Source organism: Tachyglossus aculeatus (assembly GCF_015852505.1).
Source record: "Tachyglossus aculeatus isolate mTacAcu1 chromosome 12 unlocalized genomic scaffold, mTacAcu1.pri SUPER_6_unloc_1, whole genome shotgun sequence".
NCBI lineage: Eukaryota > Metazoa > Chordata > Mammalia > Monotremata > Tachyglossidae > Tachyglossus > Tachyglossus aculeatus.
In genome coordinates, this window is record NW_024044828.1 from 2,138,675 (window position 1) to 2,161,004 (window position 22,330).

Consider the following 22,330-nt stretch of genomic DNA (forward strand, 5'->3'; position numbering starts at 1 on the left):
AAACATACCAACAAAATAAAATAAATAGGATAGAAATGTACAAGTAAAATAAATAAATAAATAAATAAATAAATACAGTAATAAATATGTATTTCCTTCCTTCCTTCCTTCCTTTCCTTCCTACTGCTCCTCCTCCACCTAACAATAATAACAATAATCAATCAATCAATCGTCTTTATTGAGCGCTTACTGTGTGCAGAGCACTGTACTAAGCGCTTGGGAAGTACAAGTTATGTTAGTAACGGCATTTGTTAAGTACATATCAAGTGCTTACAATGTGCCAAGCACCGAACTAACTAATGGGGAGGAGGCAACTTAATGAGGCAGGAGAGAGCCCCTGTCCCACATCGCTGTCAGGTGTCACCTCTTGAACCCCAATTCCTTCCATGTTTGGGCCAACATGCGCCCGCGTCCTCCGGCCCCTGGGAACTAAATTCCTCTCCCATGTCCAACTCTGACCATTCTGTCCCTATTCTCCTTCCTGTTCCTCAGATTTTTTCCTCTCCTCCTCCTCATCCCCCCCGCCCTACCTCCTTCCCCTCCCCACAGCACCTGTATATATATGTTTGTACAGATTTATTACTCTATTTGACTTGTACATATTTACTATTCTATTTTGTTAATGATGTGCATCTAGCTTTATTTCTATTTATTTTGATGACCTGACACCTGTCCACATGTTTTGTTTTGTTGTCTGTCTCCCCCTTCTAGACTGTGAGCCCATTGTTGGATAGGGACTGTCTCTATATAGTGCCAACTTGTACTTCCCAAGCGCTTAGTACAGTGCTCTGCACACAGTAAGCGCTCAACGAATGCGATTGAATGAATGAATGAATGAATGAATACTTGACTGGCCCTCCTCTGTGTGTGTGTCGGGGGGCGGGGGCAGCGGGTCCAATATGTGAATGACTAACTGGATTTCTGTCTTCTGATAACTAAATTCATGGATTTCTTTTTTCTGCTTTTCATCCGTCTCATCTTTCCAATAACCTCCCGCTCTCAGCGACTCCTGATGTTTCCGGTTTTCCCATCAGACACGCTTTTAGGTGGTCGGGTCTCGGAGCGAGGATGTGCCGTCAGCCACAGAGTTGTTGTCACGGGCAGGGAAGGTGACTGCCAAATTATTATTATTATTATTAAGTCCCTTCACTTCTCTGGGCCTCAGTTCCCTCATCTGTCTCATTCTAGACTGTGAGCCCGCTGTTGGGTAAGGGATGTCTCTATATGTGGCAAACTTGTACTTCCCAAGCGCTTAGTACAGTGCTCTGCACACCTTAAACGCTCAACAAATGCAACCGATCGATTGATTGATGGATGCTAGTTTGGGGATGGTCGGTTTCATCCCCCTCCTGGAACTCGAATCTCTTCTCTGTTACCTTAGAGCGGCCTGGCCGGGAACTCCCGTCTCGGCTCCCAGCGCCCCGAGCACTCAGGGGCCGTTTTCCCTCCCTGTCCTCCCCTCCCCTCCTCTGTCCCCGAGCACGCCTCACCTGCACCAGCTGCAGCAGGAAGTGCAGGACGTCGTCATCCTCCAGGCCCTCCAGCTTCCGCACGGCCATGGCGCGCACGTTCTCGTCGGAGAAGTTGCAGTCCAGGAGCTGCAGGGTCAGGCCGACGTCCAGGGCGCTGCGGTCCCAGACCTCGCGGCGGGCGAGCAGCTGGTAGGCCACGGCCACGGTCTCCTGCCGGCCCCAGTCGACGGCCCCGAAGAGCTTGGGGTAGGCCTCCGGGTGCTTCAGGCTCTCGTGTCGGAAGTGCCAGAGCAGCTCCTTGTCCTCGGCGCTGAGCGGGTGGAGGGGGTCGGTGGCGACGATCTCCTCCAGCTGCTTGCGGAGCTGGTTGGGCATCTCGGCCCGGCCCCCGGCCCCGGCCCCGTCCGGGGGGGGCGGCGGCGGGCCGGTGCTTGGGCAGGGCGACGGGGTGGCAGTAGTCGTCCAGCAGGACGGAGATGGCCACGGAGTTCTCCTTGTCGGGGTTGGTGGCCAAGGTGAGCTTGTCGGCGTTGACGCTGCCGCGGCCGTCCTCCTTCCCGGAGGCCTTCCACATGTGCAGGACGAAGCCCCCGCGGCGCAGGAGGGAGCGGTGGTCCACCAGCAGCAGGTTGACGTAGTAGAGCAGCTGGGGCCGGGCCCGGGGGTCGGAGCCGGGGGGGCCGGGCGCGGGGGGCGGCCCGCCCTGGGCCCGGCCGCAGTAGATCTGCAGGTTGAGCAGGGCGCCCCGGGGCAGATCCTTGATCCGGATGCCGAACTCGAGCCACTGATTCCACAGCACCTCCTCGGCCCAGGGCTTGCCGGCCGTCCGGCTCTGGCTCAGCAGCTGCTGCCCGTGCTGGACCTTGGCCTCCACGAAGACGGTGGGGTCGGGGCCCCGGGGGGCGGCGGCGGCCGGCCCGTCGAAGCCCCGGATCTTGACCCGGAAGCGCCGGTCGCAGTCCCACAGGGACACGGTGAGCACCCGCTCGGGGCTCTTGCCCGCCACCGTCAGCTGGTCGTGGTAGCCCGTGGCTCCGGGGCCGTCGTCCACGAGCGGCCAGTCCTCCTCCCGCACCCGGTCCAGGGCCGGGTCCGGCGGCGCCTCCAAGACCAGGTGGATGTCGTCGCCGTTCTTCAGGCACTGCCGGACCCACTGGAAGTTCTTGACGGGCGTCTCGCCCACCAGGTACTCGTCCCGCCCGCAGACCCGCAGCACGAAGTCCCGCTCGCCCAGGCCCTCGGGGATGCCCATCAGCGACTTCTTCTTGGCCATCCGGGTGAAGAAGCCCCGCAGGACGGCCCCGGGGGTCTCGTCCACGGACACCTTGACCGTCTGGCTGGTGGTGCCCCGGTGGATGACCAGCAGGATGTGGCCGTTGGCCACCTTGCCCCGCAGGTAGTCGGGCAGCGGCTTGGACGTGACCCAGGGGTGCATGGCGTAGAGCCCGGGGTCCCGGCCCGCCACCTCGGCCGCCCGCGGGGCCAGCAGCCGGCGGCGGGTGGACTCCAGCTCGTCGTCGTGCACGTTGCTCACGTCCGTCACGTCGTAGCCCATCAGCTCGGTCAGCCGGCGCTGGAAGTCCAGCGCGTCCGGCGACGGCTGCGCCCTGGGCGCCACCCGGATGCGGCCCACGGGCAGGCCCGCCGCCTTCCAGTGGAGCACGCAGTCCAGGGTCTGGACGGCCTGGTGCCGGTCGTACACTTCGTACCACTGGCCCCTCTTCTGGTAGAGCAGCAGGAACTGGTCCGGGCGGCTGCGCTGGAAGAAGGCGCCGAGACGGCCGAGCTCGGCCGCGTGGGCCCACAGCCGGGCCTTCATCTGCTCCACGCTGCCGTTCCCCGGTACGTCCAAGGTCACCGTCTCGGGGGTCTCGGGGCAGTCCCGCCGCCGGGCGGGCAGGGTGAACTCGATGGGGATCAGCTCCGAGGGAGCCGGGGGAACCGGGGGGCCCGGGGCGCCGTGCGCCTTCATCCTCCGCCGCCTCCTCTTGGCCGCCTCTCTCAGAAGGACGGGCGGCTCCGGGGCCTCGGGATCCATGCCCGGGGGCGGCGGGCGCAGACGGGCCCCGGGGGTGGGCCCCGGGAGCACATTTCCCCCTCGGAAGCCGGTCGCCTCCGAGGCCCTTGGGTCGGAGCCGGACCGGACCCCGTCTCCCGGCGGCTCTTCCCTGGGCCGGGAGCACGGAGAGGCCTCTCGAAACCTGGGAAGGACATACATCTCTTCACTAGGTGTGTTTCTCGCCGAGGACTTCCCTCTCCTTCCCCTCATCCGATCAGCGTGTGGTAAGATAGGACGGACACCAGCCCGCTCCTCCCGCCCCCGTGGAGGCTCTCCGGTAAGGGAGGGAAATCGGGATTTTGTCGACTCACCCCCTCTGCCCGAGGTCACGCGGCAGAGAAGCGGCAGAGCCTAATCCCAGCTCCGCCACTTACCTGCTGTGCGAACCTGGCACCTCTCTGGGCCTCAGTTCCCTCCTCTGTAAAACGGGGATGAAGACTGTGAGCGTGATGCGGAGCGGGGACCGTGTCCAACCTGCTTAGCTGGCAGCCACCCCAGCATTTAGACTAGACTGTGAGCCCGTTGTTGGGTAGGGACCGTCTCTATATGTTGCCAACTTGTACTTCCCGAGCGCTCAGTAAATGCTCAATAAATACGATTGAATGAATGAATGAATTTAGAACAGCGCTTTGCACAGAGTGAGCGTTTATCAAGTAGCCTTAAAATCATCAGGGACTGTGTTCCAACTGATTATCTTGTATCTACCCCAGGGCTTTAGCACAGTATCTGGCACATAGCAAGTACTTAACTAATGCCATTAAAAAAATAATGATAATAACTTTCCATCAGCTTCTGATTTGATTTCAAACCTTGACCGAAGCTCCTTCCGGCTCACGGGAGGGAAAGAAAGATGGTTTTTTTCAAAGCGTATCTGAAAAGACCCCGGAGACGCATAGGCGGGTTTCAGGCAATCGTGACCGAGCCCTCCGTATTCCAGGGAGACGATAAAAAGCCAGACTTCCAGGAGTCAATCGATCAATCGTATTTATTGAGCGCTTACTGTGTGCAGAGCACCGTACTAAGCGCTTGGGAAGTACAAGTCGGCAACACACAGAGAGCAACTCCTACATAAGTGAAGCCGAGCTGCCGACAGCCACCAGCCACATCTCTTCTTGACTGAAAACGGGGGAGGACCAGCTTTCCGTCATCATCATAACAAACACCATCATTATTATTATTATCATCATCATAATGAAAGGTGTTCATTGAGCGCTTACTGTGTGTGCGTTCGGCTTTAATTCTATTTGTTCCGACGACTTGACACCTGTCCGCGTGTTTTGTTTCGTTGTCCGTCTCCCCCCTTCTAGACTGGGAGCCCGTTGTTGGGTAGGGACCGTCTCTCTATGGTGCCAACTTGGACTTCCCAAGCGCTTAGTACAGTGCTCTGCACACAGTAAGCGCTCAATAAATACGACAATGAATGAATGCACTGTACGAAGCACTTGGGAGAGTACAGTACGATAGGAGAGAGTCGACAGACACGTCTCCTTCCCACAGAGAGCTCAGTCTTGAGGGGGCTAGTGTGAGGCCGATAGCGAGAAGCGTTTCGGGGCCAGAGTTGGGTTTCTGAGCGCCGTACCCCGCCCCGTCCCCCCACCTGCAATCTTTGCCCCCGAGATCCGCCGTCGGCCGGTTTCCTCAGCGACCGCGGCTCTGTCCGAAAACACCCCGGGGAGCGATCGGAAGGGCAGAGGGGCAGAGGGCCAGGATCCAAACCCAGACTCACCCAGAGCAGGAAGGGCGCCTCGTCTACCCGCTGGAAAATCCCAAGCCGGGGCGCCGGGGCGGCATCTGCCGAGTTGGGAAAGTGGATCCTTTTAGCCAAGGAGCAGTCAGCCCTCACCGGTCGCGCTGGGTCTCCGCTGTTCCGCTTTTCTCAGGCTCCCTTCTCAGCCAGATGCGGAGGAAGTGTTGCAGCTACCAGGAAGGAAGCTTTAACCAAGTTGATTATACATACGATTACTTCTTTTCAACGTGTCTGAAGTGCACTTCCTGAAACGGCAGCAGCAGCAACAGAGATCATCATCATCAATCGTATTTATTGAGCGCTTACTATGTGCAGAGCACTGGACTAAGCGCTTGGGAAGTACAAATTGGCAACACATAGAGACAGTCCCTACCCAACAGTGGGCTCACAGTCTAAAAAGAGATGTGGGCATGTGGCTTGTACTTTGCATAGAGCTAGTAGAGCAGAGCTCGAATGCCGACTGTTGGGATGGAAATCTTCCCTAGGCTCCGAACTCCGACCCCAGGGTCAAAAGGGAAGCACATCCCGATTCGCCCCTCCGGCCCCCGAGTCCCTGGAGGGGCGAATGTCCCGCTTTGTCCGGCTCCCTTTCTGGAAAACCCAAAGCAGCAGGCCAGGGTGACGCCAGCCCGGGATCCGCCGGCTTCGTCTCGGCCCCCGTGTCCCACCTCTGTCTCGGTCCCAGTCTTTTTGGGAAGAAGACTAATAATAATTGCGGTGTTTGTTAAGCACTTACTACAATAATAATAATAATAATGGCATTTATTAAGCACTTACTTTGTGCAAAGCACCGTTCTAAGCACTGGGGGGATACAAGGTGATCAGGTTGTCCCACGTGGGGCTCACAGTCTTAATCCCCATTTTACCAACTGAGGCCCAGAGAAGTTAAGCGACTTGCCCAAAGCCACACAGCTGGCAAGTGGCGGAGCCGGGATTTGAACCCGTGACCTCTGACTCCGAAGCCCGTGCTCTTTCCACTGAGGCACGCTACTAAACGCTAGGATGGATACAAGCAAATCGAGTTGGACACAGTCCCTGTCCCGCGTGGGGCTCACGGTCTTAGCCCCCATTCCATAGATGAGATAACTGAGGTGCAGAGAGGCGAAGCGCCCAAGGTCACACAGCAGACAAGTGGTGGAGCGGGATTAGAACCCATGACCTTCTAAATTCCAGGCCCGTGCTCTAGCCACTATGCCATGTGACGGCTAACCAGGGCGAGCCCTGTGACTCAATTCAAGAGCTCCTCCTCCTCTACCGCAGCCAGCAGCAGAAACTCGGGGGGGTCCCGTCTTAGCAATCAACCAATCGTACCTATTGAGTGCTCACTGAATCAGTCAGTCTGTCATACTTATTGAGGGCTTACTGTGTGCAGAGCACTGTACTAAGCGCTTGGAAGAGTACGATACAACAACATAACACACATGACATACAACAGTATGAAAGAGCACTGTCTTAAGTGCCTGGGAGAGTACGGTATAACGGAGTTCATCATCATCATCATCAATCGTATTTATTGAGTGCTTACTGTGTGCAGAGCACTGTACTAAGCGCTTGGGAAGTACAAGTTGGCAACATATAGAGACAGTCCCTACCCAACAGCGGGCTCATGCATTTCTTCAGTCATATTTACGGAGTGCTTACTGTGTGCTGTACTAAGTGCTTGGAAAGTACAATTCAGCAGCAAAGAGAGACAATCCCTGCCCACAACGGGCTCACAGTCTAGAAGGGAGGAGGCAGACATCAAAACAAGTAAACAGGCATCAATAGCATCAATAAAAACAGCATTAGATATATATATATCTGAACAAGTAAAACAGGCATTAATATAAATAAATAGAATTATAGATATGTACATATACACACAAGTGCTGTGGGGTGGGGGGGAGAGCAAATGGAGCGTGTTCAGCGCTTAGAACAGCGCTCAGTTCTTAGAACAGTGCTCGGCACATGGTAAGCGCTTAAGTGCCATCATTATTATTATTATTGGGGAGCGGTCGGGGGGAGCTGAGGAAAAGGGGGGCTCAGCCTGGGAAAAGGGGGGCTTAGTCTGGGAGTTGGGTAGACACGTTTGCTGCCCACGAGGGAGGACAGACAGGCATTAAAATACATTACAGACGCAGAAGGAAGAGAGAGCCAGCCCCCCTGGAATGAAACACTGCTCAAACACTGGAGTCCGGAGATGTAATCCCCTCCAGCTCCATTTCTGGGCCCGCACTGCTGAACAGGGCTGGCCGCTGGCAGAAATTCGGGCTCCGGTGCGATGTCTTCCACTACAAACTCACCTCCTCGGGCTTTAATGCAGCCTTCTTTTCCTGCTAGACGGCACTGTTATTCCTCCCTCACTGTTCTCACACCACAACCACCACCAACTTTTCCAAACCTTCAAACCTCTCTGACCTCCCTCACTCCTAATGACCTCGCCAACGACTTTATTGGTAAAGTCGAAGCCGTCTGACACGTACTTCCCCAACTCAACCCTCCATGGCTGCTTCCTTATTTTTTTATGGTATTTTTTGAAGCACGGACTTTGAGTCAGGCACTGTTCTAAGGACTGGGGTAGATCAATCAATCAATCAATCAATCAGTCGTATTTATTGAGAGCTTACTTTGTGCAGAGCACTGTACTAAATGCTTGGGAAGTGCAAGATGCAAGGTGATCAGGTTGGACACAGTCCATGTCCCAGGTGGGGCTCACAGTCTTAATCCCCATTTTATGGATGAGGTAACTGAGGCACAGAGCAGGGAAGTGACTTGCCCAAGGTCACACAGCAGACAAGTGGCAGAGCCGGGACTAGAACCCAGGTCCTTCTGACTCCCAGACATGGGCTCTAGCCACTAGGCCACATTGCTTCCTTTTCTTTCTCCTGCTTCCCAACTGTCTCCCAAGAGGAGACCTCTGCTTGCTCTACACATCCACTTCCTCATCATCAGTGGTACCTTTTGAGTGCTTATGGTGTGCAAAGAATTGCACCAAGCGCTTGGGGACGTACAATACAACAGAGTTCATAGACACATTCCCTGCCCACAACGAGTTTACGGTCTAGGGGATTCACTTCCTCTGCCTGTTCCTCTGACCCGAATCCCCCCCCACCTCAAAATTATTTGCTGTTTCTCTCTTCCCCTCCTCACTGCCATCTTCAACTTCTCCCTCTCCAGCGGCACCAGCCCCTCTGCTTTCAAACACGCTCAAGGCTTCCCCATTTTTAAAAAGCCCTTTTTTGATTCCCCAGGCCCCGTCTCCCTGACTTCATTCCCATCCTGGCATATGTCAGATGCATATTCTTGATGCAAGGCTGCCTTATTTTCCTCTCCCCCGACTCTCTTCTGGACCCTCTCCAGCCTGACTTTCCACCCCTTCTCACAACCAATTCCGCTCTCTCCAAGGTCACTGGTGCCCCTTCTGATCGCCACATCCACAGAGCTGTAGTCATCATCATCAATCGTATTTATTGAGCGCTCACTATGTGCCGAGCACTGTACTAAGCGCTTGGGAAGTACAAATTGGCAACATATAGAGACAGTCCCCACCCAACAGTGGGCTCACAGTCTAAAAGACTGTCCATCTGGACTGTCCATCAGGAAAGTCCATCCTGATTGTCCTCCATCTATCTGCTGGGGTGGACTCCATGAAGCGGAAAGGCTTAGTGGATAGAGCCCAGGTCTGGGAATCAGAAGGACCTGGGTTCTAATCTCAGCTCCGCCACTTGTCTGCTGTGTGACCTCTGGCAAGTCACTTCACTGCTCTGTGCCTCAGTTCCCTCATCTGTAAAATGGGGACTAAGACTGTGAGCCCCATATAGGACAGGGACTGCGTCCAACCGATTGGCTTGTATCCACCCCAGTGCTTCAAACGGTGCTTGGCACATAGTAAGTGCTTCACAAATGCCATAAACTATTATTATTATCATTCTCCCCCACTCCAGAAACTATCAGAGCTTGGCTTTGCTGGCAGGGTACACTCCAAGTTCTCCTCCTGCCTCTCTGACTGCTCCTCCCTTCTTCTCCACGTCTGCTGACTCCATTTTGCATCTCAGCCTCTCACTGGGGGTACCCTGAGACTCTGTTCTGGAGGGGCTACACTTCTCGCTCCCCGAGAGAGCTCATTCAGCGGATGACCTCCCAAATCTGGCTCCCTTTTCCCTGACCTCTCTTCCGTCCTGCGATTCCGCATTTCCAGGACATCTCTACTTGGACGATCCGCCGGCACCTCAAACTCAACAGGACTGTAACAGAGCTCCTCATCTTCCTCCCTAAACCCACTTCGCCTTCTGACCTCCCCAGCTCGGTAGACAACACTACCACCCTCCCCATCTCACAACCTCCCTGTCATCTTCAACGCTTGGCTATCGCTCAATGCTTGTACTCGGTCTACTTCCAAATCCTGACGGTTCCTTGTGGGGAACATCGATCAATCGATCGACTGGACGATCTTTCCGAAGCGTCATTCAGGCGACGTCTCGCCTCGAAACTTTCCACCCGCTTCCTTTGTGTTGCCACCTCAAACAGAAACGCCTCACACTGGCCTCCAGACTCTCCGCCATCTGGCCTCTCGTCGCCTGCCTGCTGGCTTCACCTACAATTCCCCACTTCCTCTTTTAGTTCTTTCCAAGCGAACCTTTGAACTGTACCTCGCTCGCTACCCTCCTGCCTCCATCCAACCCGATTACCTTGTATCTACCCCTGCTCTTAGCACATAGTAAGAGCTTTACAAATGCCATAAAAAATAGAAGTTTGAAGCCGACCTGGGCACCGGCCTGTGTCCATCCATCAATCAATCAACCTGAGGAAGGAAAGGGGCACGATCGATCCAGAGCTGATTCCTCGTCCATATGGGACATCCTGTCTCTGATTCCCGCTCTCCCCATCTCTCTGACTGCTTCCCCACCCCTCCCTGACTCCCGTCTTGTTTCCTGCAGAGATTTGGTCTTTGTGGGGGGATTCCACCTCCTGGGGCTCGCCAGGCCTCCCTGGGACCTCCAGCTATTGCTTCAGGAAATGAAATGGGAGACTAAAATAATATCCGCGGGCATCCATTCGAGGAAAAGGGGAAAGATCGTGCCGAGGGCGTCTGAAGTGGAGGAGAGGCTCAGGGGCGGAAGCAGGAGCGGCTATGAGGGGAAGGGTGGTTTCCGAGCCCTGCGGCCTCCCCGTGGAGCCGGGAGAGGCCGGGAGAGGCAGGGCAGAGCCTACCGATTTCCCGGGGAAGAGGGATGGATAGACAAGAAGGCATGGTGGACTTACTGGGCCACAGAGCCAGTGGAGGGAGGGGTTGGGAGTCTCCACCGAATTTGCATTAACAAAGTTGAAACCAGGAATGTGGTGAAGCTGGGGTAGAGTCCAGGGAAGCTCTCCCTGAGGGATACAAGCCATCCCAGATTCCGGAAGTCCTGCCTGAGGTCCGGACCACAAGGCACCTCAGATCCTGCAAGTCCTGCCTGAGGGATGCGCGCATACTTATAAGAGAAACAAAATCAGTGGGGGGGCTGTGGCTGGAGGAGCAGAATTTCAGATTACCTCAGGCTCAGAGTTCAGGGCACACCCATAGCTACACCAACAATGGGTTCAGCGCTTCCAGTAGTCCGGGGTTTAGGGCCGGGGACGTTTTCCTCTTTCCCTCCACAGTAGTGGAAGGGGGAAAAGAGACACTGGTTCCAGGTGTCTGGGGGCCAGGGGGTTACAGGCCTGAGCCATGAAGCTTCTTCCTCACCCCTGCCTCCGGACAATGACTGACCACTCCTGTCTCACCCGCCCTGGGCATTGACCGGTCACCGTCTCTCCTCACGCACTCTGGGCATGATTGACAACTCCCTCCTCGCCCACCCTGGACATTGCCCCTGTACCTGCTAGGCCTCTGGAGCTCCTGCTGCGAGGGCGCTGACTGTAATAATTATGATTATTGCGGTATTTTTTAAGCGCGTACAACGTGCCGCATGCACTGTACTAAAAGCGCTGGGGTGGACACGAGCAAATTGGGTCGGACGCAGTCCCCGTCCCACACGGGGTTCGCAGTCTCAACCCCCATTTTACAGATGAGGTAACTGAGGCACAGAGAAGTGAAGTGACTTGCCCAAGGTCCGTGGCCTGGGGTGCTGCCCGGTTCTGCCTCAGTTCGCCGTCTCCGGGGCGAAGTCCAGAAGCTGCCTGCACAGGATGGGCAGAAGCCACCGTCACAACCATATCCAACACGGACAGGTTGGCGTGGATTTTCCATTAGGGCATTGAGACACCCTAGGCCTGTCAAGTTAAATGTGCTTCCGTAATAATATTAATAATTGCTAAAATTATTAATAAAATAAAATAAAATTAATAATTTGCTAAGCGCTTACTATGTGCCGGTCATTGTATTAAGCGCTGGGCTAGATACAAGCAAATCGGGTTGGAAACGGTCCCTGTCCCATGTGGGGCTCACAGTCTCAATCCCCATTTTACAGGTGAGGTGACTGAGGCACAGGGAAGTGAAGGGACTAGCCCAGGGTCTCACAGCAGACAAGCGAGAAGCAGCGTGGCTCAATGGAAAGAGCCCGGGCTTGGAGTCGGAGGTGATGGGTTCAAATCCCAGCTCTGCCAATTGTCAGCTGTGTGACTTTGGGCAAGTCACTTCACTTCTCTGGGCCTCGGTTAACCTCATCTGTAAAATGGGGAGGAAGACTGGGAGCCCCACGTGGGACAATCTGATCTAAGCGCTTAGAACAGTGCTTTGCACAGAGTAAGCGCTTAACAAACGCTATCATTATTATTATTATTATTATCATTATTATTAAGTGGAGGAGCCGGGATTAGAACCCATTACCTCCGACTCTCAGGCCGCCTCTCCAGCCGGCTACTTGGTTATCTCATCTCCAGTTTTATCTGCTTTGCCCTGTCCTGATTCGTTTTGACTAACAACAACGTTATCATCCTTATTATTATACTTGTTGGCACGCTATGGGTCAAGCACCGTTCTAAACGCTGGGGTAGATACAAAGCTAGCAGGTTGAACATGAGTCTTGCATGCGACTCACAGTCGAGTTAGGAGGGAGTGGGATTTAAACCCCATTTGACAGATGAGGAGACTGAGGGACGCGGAAGTTCCTGTATATATGTATGTACATATTTATTACTCTATTTATTTATTGTCCTTGTACATATCTATTCTATTAATTTTATTTTGTTAGTATGTTTGGTTTTGTTCTCTGTCTTCCCCTTTTAGACTGTGAGCCCGCTGTTGGGTAGGGACTGTCTCTATACGTTGCCAACTTGGACTTCCCAAGCGCTCAGTACAGTGCTCTGCACACAGTAAGCGCTCAATAAATGCGATCGATTGATTGACTGATTGATTGAGAAGTTAAGCGACTTGCCCGACGTCACACAGCGGGCAAGTGGCAGAGCTGGGATGGGAACTCAGGTCCTCTGGCTCTCAGGCACGTGCTCTTTCCACTAAGCCATGCCACTTCTCGTAGACCTTTCTTCGGAGAGCCCCTGAGAGCCTCAGTTACCTCATCTGTAAAATGGGGATGAAGACGCTGAGCCCCATGTGGGACAACTTGATCACCTTGTATCCAGCGCTTAGAACAGTGCTGTGCACGTAGTAAGCGCTTAACAAATGCCATTATTTATTTATTTTAAGGTGGTCCCGGGACTGGATCTCTTTCCAGGTGGAAGGAACAGAGGGGAAAGGAGGAAGGAGGGGAGTGAGGGCCACATTCCCTGCCCACAAGCGGCTTACCGCCCACAGCGTCCAGCAGCAAATGCATAGCAAGACCTTCAGTGGGTCTTTTTTAAAATTTTTAACGGTATTAAATGCTTACCTTGTGCCAAGCACTGTACTAAGGGCTGGGATAGATCCAAACTAATCAGGGTGGACACAGTCCCTGCCCCATTTTACAGATGAGGGAAGTGAGGCTCAGAGAAGTAAAATGACTTTCCAAGGCCACACAGCAGACAAGTGGCGGAGCCCAGATTAGAACCCAGATCCTTCCGACTCCCAGGGCCCTCCTCTATTCATTCCTCCATTCATTCAATCGTATTTATTGAGCGCTTACTGTGTGCAGAGCACTGTACTAAGCGCTTGGGAAGTACAAATTGGCAACATATAGAGATGGTCCCTCCACAATAGCGGGCCCACAATCTAGAAGACTGACTATCCACTATCCACAGTCTATCCACTAGAACCACACCGTTTTTCACACTGATTATTTAATTCTGGGTCATTTTGATAAAAATAAGGTTCCAACCTTAACTCTGCCACCAAACCCCCATGCATAACACTGCTCCTTTGAGAAAATAATTTCCAAGGTACAATTGCCGTGTAGTTTTCAGGATGCAGGAGTGTCAAAGTAGGAGAGCGGCCTGTACTCTACTGAACTTATAGGACTGAAAGCTTGGCACACAGTAAGCACAGCGCTTAGAACAGTGCCTTACACATAGTAAACACTTAATAAATGCCATTATTATTATTATTATTATTATTAAAAAATACCATAATAATAATAATAAAAGCTCATCCTCCAGTTTATAAGCTCACTGCAGGCAGGCAACTTGTCTACCCACTCGATTATAGTGTACTTTACCAAGCGCTTAGTACAGAGCTCAGCACACGTCAAGTGCGAAGCAGCGTGGCTCAGTGGAAAGAGCACGAGCTTTGGAGTCAGAGGTCAGGGGTTCAAATCCCGGCCCTGCCAATTGTCAGCTGGGTGACTTTGGGCAAGTCACTTCACTTCTCTGTGCCTCAGTTACCTCATCTGTAAAATGGGGATTAAGACTGTGAGCCCGCTGTGGGACAACCTGACCACTTTGTAACCTCCCCAGCGCTTAGAACAGTGCTTGGCACATAGTAAGCACTTAATAAATGCCATTATTATTATTATTATTAATAAAGTAAACTAGAAACCCCAGGAGCTGAAGTCAGCACCCCCGGTTGTCTCTGGATGATCAATCAATCATCAATCATATTTATCGAGCCCTTACTCTGCGCAAAGCACCGTACTAAGTATTTGGAGTATTCATTCAATCGTATTTATTGAGCATTTACTGTGTACAAATCACTGTACTAAGCTCTACTTAGTGTGTACTTACTATGTACACTTATTATGGCCAGCGCTTAGAACAGTGTTTTGCACATAGCACTTAATACTAGAATATAATATATAATGTAATTATATATTTATAATATGCATTTATATTATTACTAATAATAACAATAATAGTAATAGTAGTGACCTAGTGGAAAAACCATGGGCTTGGGAGTCAGAGGACCTAATCCTGTCTCCACCATTTGTCTGCTGTGTGACCGCCGTCAAATCAATTAATTTCTCCGGGCCTCAGTTTCCCCACCTGCAAAATGGGGATTCAACGCCTGTTATCCCTCCTACTTAGACTGTGAGCGACATGGGGGCCTGATTATCTTGTACCTGATCACCTTGTATCCCCCCCCCAGCGCTTAGAACAGTGCTTTGCACACAGTAAGCGCTTAACAAATGCCGTCATTATTATTAATATTATTACGTATCCCAGAGCTTAGTGTAATGCCTGGCACATAGTAAACGCTTAACAGATACCACAATCATAAAAAGATTGAAAGGATTGAAGCGGTCGTTCGGATTGAAATAGCCTTCTGAGAAGATATTTTCGCTGCAGGGTGTCAGAAAATGATTTCCTGAGAAAGCAAGGCCCGGCTCGGTCAATCAACCAGTGAGTCTTTGAGACTGTAAGCCCACTGTTGGGTAGGGACCGTCTCTAGATGTTGCCAACTTGTACTTCCCAAGCGCTTAGTACAGTGCTCTGCACACAGTAAACGCTCAATAAATGAATGAATGAATTCAACAGCTATCAGGAGAGCATCCAGGGCTGGAGAGTGGAAGTTCAGCACTCATATTCTCCGAGTATCTTTTAGACTGTGAGCCCACTGTTGGGTAGGGACTGTCTCCATATGTTGCCAATTTGTACTTCCCAAGCGCTTAGTACAGTGCTCTGCACATAGTAAGCGCTCAATAAATACGATTGATGATGATGATGATGAGTATCTGTATTCATATTTCACTCGGTTCCGTCTCAACTGTCTGTCTTTATTCCTCAAATGTCAGTTAGGCTGCTAAAATCAGTAGTGGAAGCCACTTGCTGCCGCCGCAGCCGTAAGTCCATATGGTCTGGAGTGGGAATGGAAGCGTTCATCCCAATTGATTTCAGAACATGGTTTCCATTGGGCTCGGGGGCTCGTCTCCCTGTCTTCCTTTATTCCCTCCTTCCTCAGCCCTCGCAGTTCGGCCTCCGTGGATGGAGAATAGGTCTCTAGGACTTGAAACGGATTTTTCAACAACAGTTGTGCGTCCCTTAAAATGTCCTCATTTCCTGAGCCTCTGAGTGGATCGGGATTCCTGAGGGATCCCAACAGCTGAATCCAAACACGAGGGGAGGCAGGGAAGCAAGTTGGAGGAATAAAGAGAACCCTTAATGTCCTGTCACACCTAAAGTTTGCAGCAAAATCTCTTCTTTTACCTCTTTACCGCTCATTCCACCTGGAGAGTTTTACAGTATTTTACCAGTCTCATCAGGAAAAAGAGCCCAGGCTTGGGAGTCGTAAGGATCGGCATTCTAATCCCGGCTCTGCCACTAGCCTCCTGTGTGACATTGAGCGAGTCACTTTGCTTCTCTGTGCCTCTGCTTCTGCTACCGCGAAATAGACATTCGATACCTTTTCTACCTCCTACTTAGACTGTAAGCCCCATGTGGGAAAAGGACATGTGGGAAAAGAAATCCAACCGGACTGATCTGTACGTACCCCAGCACTTAGAACGGTGTTTGAGAGATCGGAAGCAGTGTGGCTCAGTGGAAAGAGCTCAGGCTTGGGAGTCAGAGGTCGTGGGTTCTAATCCCGGCTCTGCCACTTGTCAGCTGTGTGACTTTGGGCAAGTCACTTTAACTTCGCTGTGCCTCAGTTACCTCATCTGTAAAATGAGGATTAAGACTGTGAGCCCCATGTGGGACAATGTGATTACCGTGTTGCCCCCCAGTGCTCAGCACATAGTAATCGCTTAACACATGCCATCATCATTATCATTATTATTATAAAGGCTTAAGAAATACCATTTTAAAAAAACAATAAAAACCCATGGTTTCTCTGGAGGGAAATCATGCCTCGCAAATCTCCTGGAATTCTTTGAAGGGGTCCAGAGCATTAGGATCAGTCAGTCATTCTATCAATAGTTTCACTGAGCACTTACTAAGCGCTCAGTGGAGAGCAATAGGATTAGTAGCTATCAACACGTGTTCTCAACACATGTCTAGTGAACTGAGGAAAAAGCATTTATCTTTAAAGTATTATCTCGAAGTGAATGAGTCCTGAAAGCAATACAGCCATTAAAATTCAGTAGCTCTGTCCAAGAAAGAGAGCTAAAGGGAGAGTTATTATAGTGAGGAATTGCCGTATCCCTGTGAATCACCTGGAAGAGTTGAGCATCACCGTAATCAATCTAAGGTATTTATTGAGTGCTTACTATGTGCACAGCACTGTACTAAGCACTTGGGAGTTGCAAATTTGGAGCGCTGTCTCAGACACGCTCAGTTTGGGGCGACGGGAGGACATCGAAGTAGAGATGTCCTGAAGGCAGGAGGAGATCGGGGGAGGAGTTGCAGATTTGGGTATCATCCGCATAGAGATTGTAGTTAAAGTCGTGGGAGCAAATGAGTCCTCCGAGGGAATAAGCGTAGATGGAGAAGAGGAGGGGACCGAGAACTGAACCTTGAGGGACCCCCATAGTTAGGGAGTGGGAGGCAGAGGAGGAACCCACGAAGGAGACTGAGAATGAACGGCCGGAGAGACAAGAGGAGAACCAGGAGAGGACAGAGTCAGCGAAGCCAAGGTCGGATAACGTGTTGAGGAGAAGGGGGTGGTCCACGGTGTCAAAGGCAGCCGAGGGGTCGAGGAGGATTAGGACGGAGTAGGAGCCGTTGGATTTGGCAAGAAGGAGATCGTTGGTGACCTTTGAGCGGGCGGTTTCAGTGGAGCGGAGAGGACGGAAGCCAGACTGGAGGGGGTCCGGGAGAGAATTGGTGGAGGGGAATTTGAGACAGAGGGTGTAGACGGCTCGCTGAAGGAGTTTGGAGAGGAAGGGTAGGAGGGAGATGGGGCGATAACTGGAGGGGGCTGTGGGGTCCAGGGAGGGGTTTTTAGGAAGGGGGAGACATGGGCATGTCCGAAGGCAGTGGGAAAGCGATGCAATAGCAAACTCGGCCGGCTCTCCACGGCTCTCTTCCTGTTCTTTTCCCGTTACACAGCCCCCCTCCCGACCCCCAGCCTTCCCCTGATTCGGGCCCCAGGGATTTTTCTAGCTAAATACCCAGGGACACGGCCCACGGAAATTCTTTCGATTTCACATTACTGGGCATTCCCAGAAAGATGAAGAGAAATCACCGGTGTTAAGACGGAATACCCTGTGACTTTTCTAGGAGGACTTGGGAAATCGGTTGGCTCCGTTTGAGTCACCACGTTGGGTTTCGTGTTCCCAGCAAGTCATTTTTTGGAACCCGTTTCCTCCCTAGTCACGTGGTCCTGGTAGCCGGAGTCTGGGATTCTGGAGCCAAGGGGTTCTGGGCTTTTTCCAGGTTCCCAGGCCTCAGCTTCCCTTTAGTACTGATGGTATTTGTTGAGCGCTTACTATGTGCCGAGGCACTGTACTAAACGCCGGGAGGCTTTCCCAGACTGAGCCCCCTCCTTCCTCTCCCCCTCCTCCCCCTCCCATCCCCCCCGCCTTACCTCCTTCCCCTCCCCACAGCACCTGTATACATGTATATATGTTTGTACATACTTATTACTCTATTTATTTTACTTGTACATATTCATTCTATTACTTTTATTTTGTTAATATGTTTTGTTTTGTTCTCCGTCTCCCCCTTCTAGACTGTGAGCCCGCTGTTGGGTAGGGACCGTCTCTATATGTTGCCAACTTGTACTTCCCAAGCGCTTAGTACAGTTCTCTGCACAGAGTAAGCGCTCAATAAATACGATTGGATGAATGAATGAGTGAATGTTGGGTAGGGACCGTCTCTATATGTTGCCAACTTGTACTTCCCAAGCGCTTAGTACAGTGCTCTGCACACAGTAAGTGCTCAATAAATACAATTGAATGAATGAATGAATGAATGTTGGGTAGGGACCGTCTCTATATGTTGCCAACTTGTACTTCCCAAGCGCTTAGTACAGTTCTCTGCACAGAGTAAGCGCTCAGTAAATACGATTGGATGAATGAATGAGTGAATGTTGGGTAGGGACCGTCTCTATATGTTGCCAACTTGTACTTCCCAAGCGCTTAGTACAGTGCTCTGCACACAGTAAGTGCTCAATAAATACAATTGAATGAATGAATGAATGAATGTTGGGTAGGGACCGTCTCTATATGTTGCCAACTTGTACTTCCCAAGCGCTTAGTACAGTTCTCTGCACAGAGTAAGCGCTCAGTAAATACGATTGGATGAATGAATGAGTGAATGTTGGGTAGGGACCGTCTCTATATGTTGCCAACTTGTACTTCCCAAGCGCTTAGTACAGTGCTCTGCACACAGTAAGTGCTCAATAAATACGATTGAATGAATGAATGAATGAATGTTGGGTAGGGACCGTCTCTATATGTTGCCAACTTGTACTTCCCAAGAGCTTAGTACAGTGCTCTGCGCACAGTAAGCGCTCAATGAATACAATCGAATGAATGAATGAATAAATACGCCACAACTTCTCTGTGCCTCAGTTACCTCACCTGTAAAATGGGGATTAAGACTGTGAGCCCCACGCGGGACAACCTGATCACCTTGTATCCTCCCAGTGCTTGGAACAGTGCTTCGCATATAGTAAGCACTTAACAAATACCATCATCATTATTATTATTAATATCATTATTATTATTATTATTATCATCATCATTATACAAGCAAATCAAGTTGGTCACAGGCCCTGCCCCACGTGGAGCCCACGATCTCAATCCCCATGTTTCAGATGAGGTAACTGAGGCCCAGAGAAGCATATGATTAATATAATTGATTGATCATAATATGATTGATTGACCAACTGATTGATTGAGCACTTACTACGTGCAGAACGCCATACTGAGAGCGTGGGAGAATACAACAGATCAGAGCTTAGAACAGTGCTTGGCACGTAGTAAGTGCTTAACAAATATCACCATTATTAATCATTAATAATCATAGTATTAATATGATTGATTGATCATAATATGATTGATTGATCGACTGATTGGTTGAGCGCTTACTACGTGCCGAACGTCATACTGAGAGCTTGGGAGAATACAACAGATCAGAGCTTAGAACAGTGCTTGGCATGTAGTAAGTGCTTGACAAATACCACCATTATTAATTATTAATAATCATATCACTGATATGATTGATTGATCATAATATGATTGATTGATCATAATATGATTGATTGATCAACTGATTGATTGAGCACTTACTACGTGCAGAACGGCGTACTGAGAGCTTGGGAGAATACAACAGATCAGAGCTTAGAACAGTGTTTGGCACGTAGTAAGTGCTTAACAAATATCACCATTATTAATTATTAATAATAATATTATTATGATTGATCATAATATTATTGATTGATTGACTGATTGATTGAGCACTTACTCCGTGCAGAACGCCATACTGAGAGCTTGGGAGAATACAACAGATCAGAGCTTAGAACAGTGCTTGGCACGTAGTAAGTGCTTAACAAATATCACCATTGTTAATTATTAATAATCATAGTATTAATATGATTGATTGATCATAATATGATTGATTGATCGACTGATTGATTGAGCGCTTACTACATGCCGAATGCCGTACTGAGAGCTTGGGAGAATACAACAGATCAGAGCTTAGAACAGTGTTTGGCACATAGTAAGCGCTTAACAAATACCACCATTATTAATTAGCAGATACGTTCCCTGTCCATAACGAGCCTACAGTCAAGATATAATTCTTGTAATTATTATCAGAGAGAAAGGCAAAGGGGACAGCTATGTCCCCTTTGTTAAGGGGACATAAATTAAGTTAAGTTATGTTATCAGCTAAGTTATGCTGCCAACTTGTACTTCCCAAGCGCTTAGTACAGTGCTCTACACACAGTAAGCGCTCAATAAATACGATTGATTGACTGATTGATTGATTGACAGCTGCCCCTTCCCTCCGGGGGATGTCCCGTGAAGTCGGGAGGGTTATGAAAGCAGCGTGGCTCAGTAGGAAAGAGCCTGGGCTTTGGAGTCAGAGGTCATGGGTTCAAATCCCGACCCCGCCCACTGGGCAAGTCACTTAACTTCTCTGTGCCTCAGTTACCTCATCTGGAAACGGGGATTAAGACTGGGAGCCCCACGAGGGACAACCTGATCACCTGGTAACCCTTTTAGACTGTGAGCCCACTGCTGGGTAGGGACTGTCTCTAGATGTTGCCAACTTGTACTTCCCAAGCGCTTAGTACAGTGCTCTGCACACAGTAAGCGCTCAATAAATACGATTGATGATGATGATGATGATGGTAACCTTCCTAGCGCTTAGAACAGTGCTTTGCACATAGTAAGCGCTTAATATTATTATTATTATTATGAAAGCAGCTTGGGAGAAAAGCACCCACGATGAAGCACCCCTGGTGACTTCGCCCCCACTCTCTTTTCTCTCCCCCTTCCCCGTCTGCCACATTTCCGGGGCTCCGTGACGCCGCCGGAGCAGCTAGGCTGCGAGCCCACTGTTGGGTAGGGACCGTCTCTCTATGTTGCCAACTTGTACTTCCCAAGCGCTTAGTACAGTGCTCTGCACACAGTAAGCGCTCGATAAATACGATTGATCGATTGTTTTGTGGCTTGTGACTTCAGCTCTGTGGGCCAGGGAAGGAGGCGGGAGCAGGGAGGCTGCCACAGGGTGTAGGCAAGAGCGACGGGACGGCGGTCCCAGGATCGGGACAAGAGCCGGGAATTCGGGGCCCGCTGCTCGGGAGGGTGACGCGGTCTCTTCCGACAGCCGTCAAGGGCCTACCTTTAGGGCGAGGTTTCCATCTCCTCATCTTCGCTCCCAAGCCCGATGGCCTTCGAGGTCAGGAGGCACGTTCCCTCTAGGACCATCCCCCCTTTTAGACTGGGAGCCCACTGTTGGGTAGGGGCCGTCTCTACATGTTGCCAACTTGGACTTCCCAAGCACTTAGTACGGTGCTCTGCACACAGTAAGCGCTCAATAAATACGATTGATGATGATGATGATGATCCAGGGCCAACCAGCCAGCCTCTCGATCGACAGAACTCTCCTCCCGGAAAACGTTCAAAGACGGTTAAGCGCTCCACAAATGCCAATCCATCAATCGGATTTACTGAGCACTTGCTGTGTGTGCGCTGGGTGTTCGGGAGAGTCTAATTTATTTATTTATTCTATTTATTTTATTTTGGTAGTATGTTTGGTTTCGTTCTCTGTCTCCCCCTTCTAGACTGTGAGCCCGCTGTTGGGTAGGGGCTGTCTCTATGTGTTGCCGACTTGTACTTCCCAAGCGCTTAGTACAGTGCTCTGCACACAGTAAGCGCTCAATAAATACAATTGATTGATTGATCGGAGTTGGTAGAAGTTTCCTGCTCCACTGTACAGTGTACAGTGTGTGGCTTACAGTCTAGAGGTTGGATGGATGGATGACACTCACCCACCCAGTTACATTAGACAGTCATACATCTATCGATAGTCATTCATACAGCACACTCCATAGACCTCTCTCTCTTTCTCTCTTTCACACACACACACAATCAATCAATCAATCGTATTTATTGATCGCTTACTGTGTGCATGACAGGGGGTGGCCAATCAGGGGAGGCGTGTCCCCCGGCGGGCCAATGAGGATCGGGGACGGCGGCGAGGAGGGAGCCAATGAGGGCGGGCGGGAGAGGGTGGGCTAAAAGATTTCCTTCCTCTCCCCCTTGCCCCCCATCTTACCTCCTTCCCTTTCCCACAGCACCTGTATATATGTTTGTTCATATTTATTACTGTATTTATTTATTTTACTTGTACCTATCTATCCTATTCATTTTATTTTGTTAGTATGTTTGGTTTTGT

General features: G+C 50.9%; 1 protein-coding gene across 1 annotated transcript in view; it reads right to left on the reverse strand.

Annotated features, from left to right (window-relative positions):
• PIK3CG (phosphatidylinositol-4,5-bisphosphate 3-kinase catalytic subunit gamma) overlaps positions 1–3,510 on the reverse strand; it is a 38,168-nt gene extending 34,658 nt beyond the window's left edge. The window contains 2 exon segments of the mRNA XM_038741338.1: positions 1,491–1,880; positions 1,882–3,510. Of these exon segments, the coding sequence (XP_038597266.1) occupies positions 1,491–1,880; positions 1,882–3,510 (2,019 nt within the window).
• Between the last annotated feature and the right edge of the window lie 18,820 nt (positions 3,511–22,330).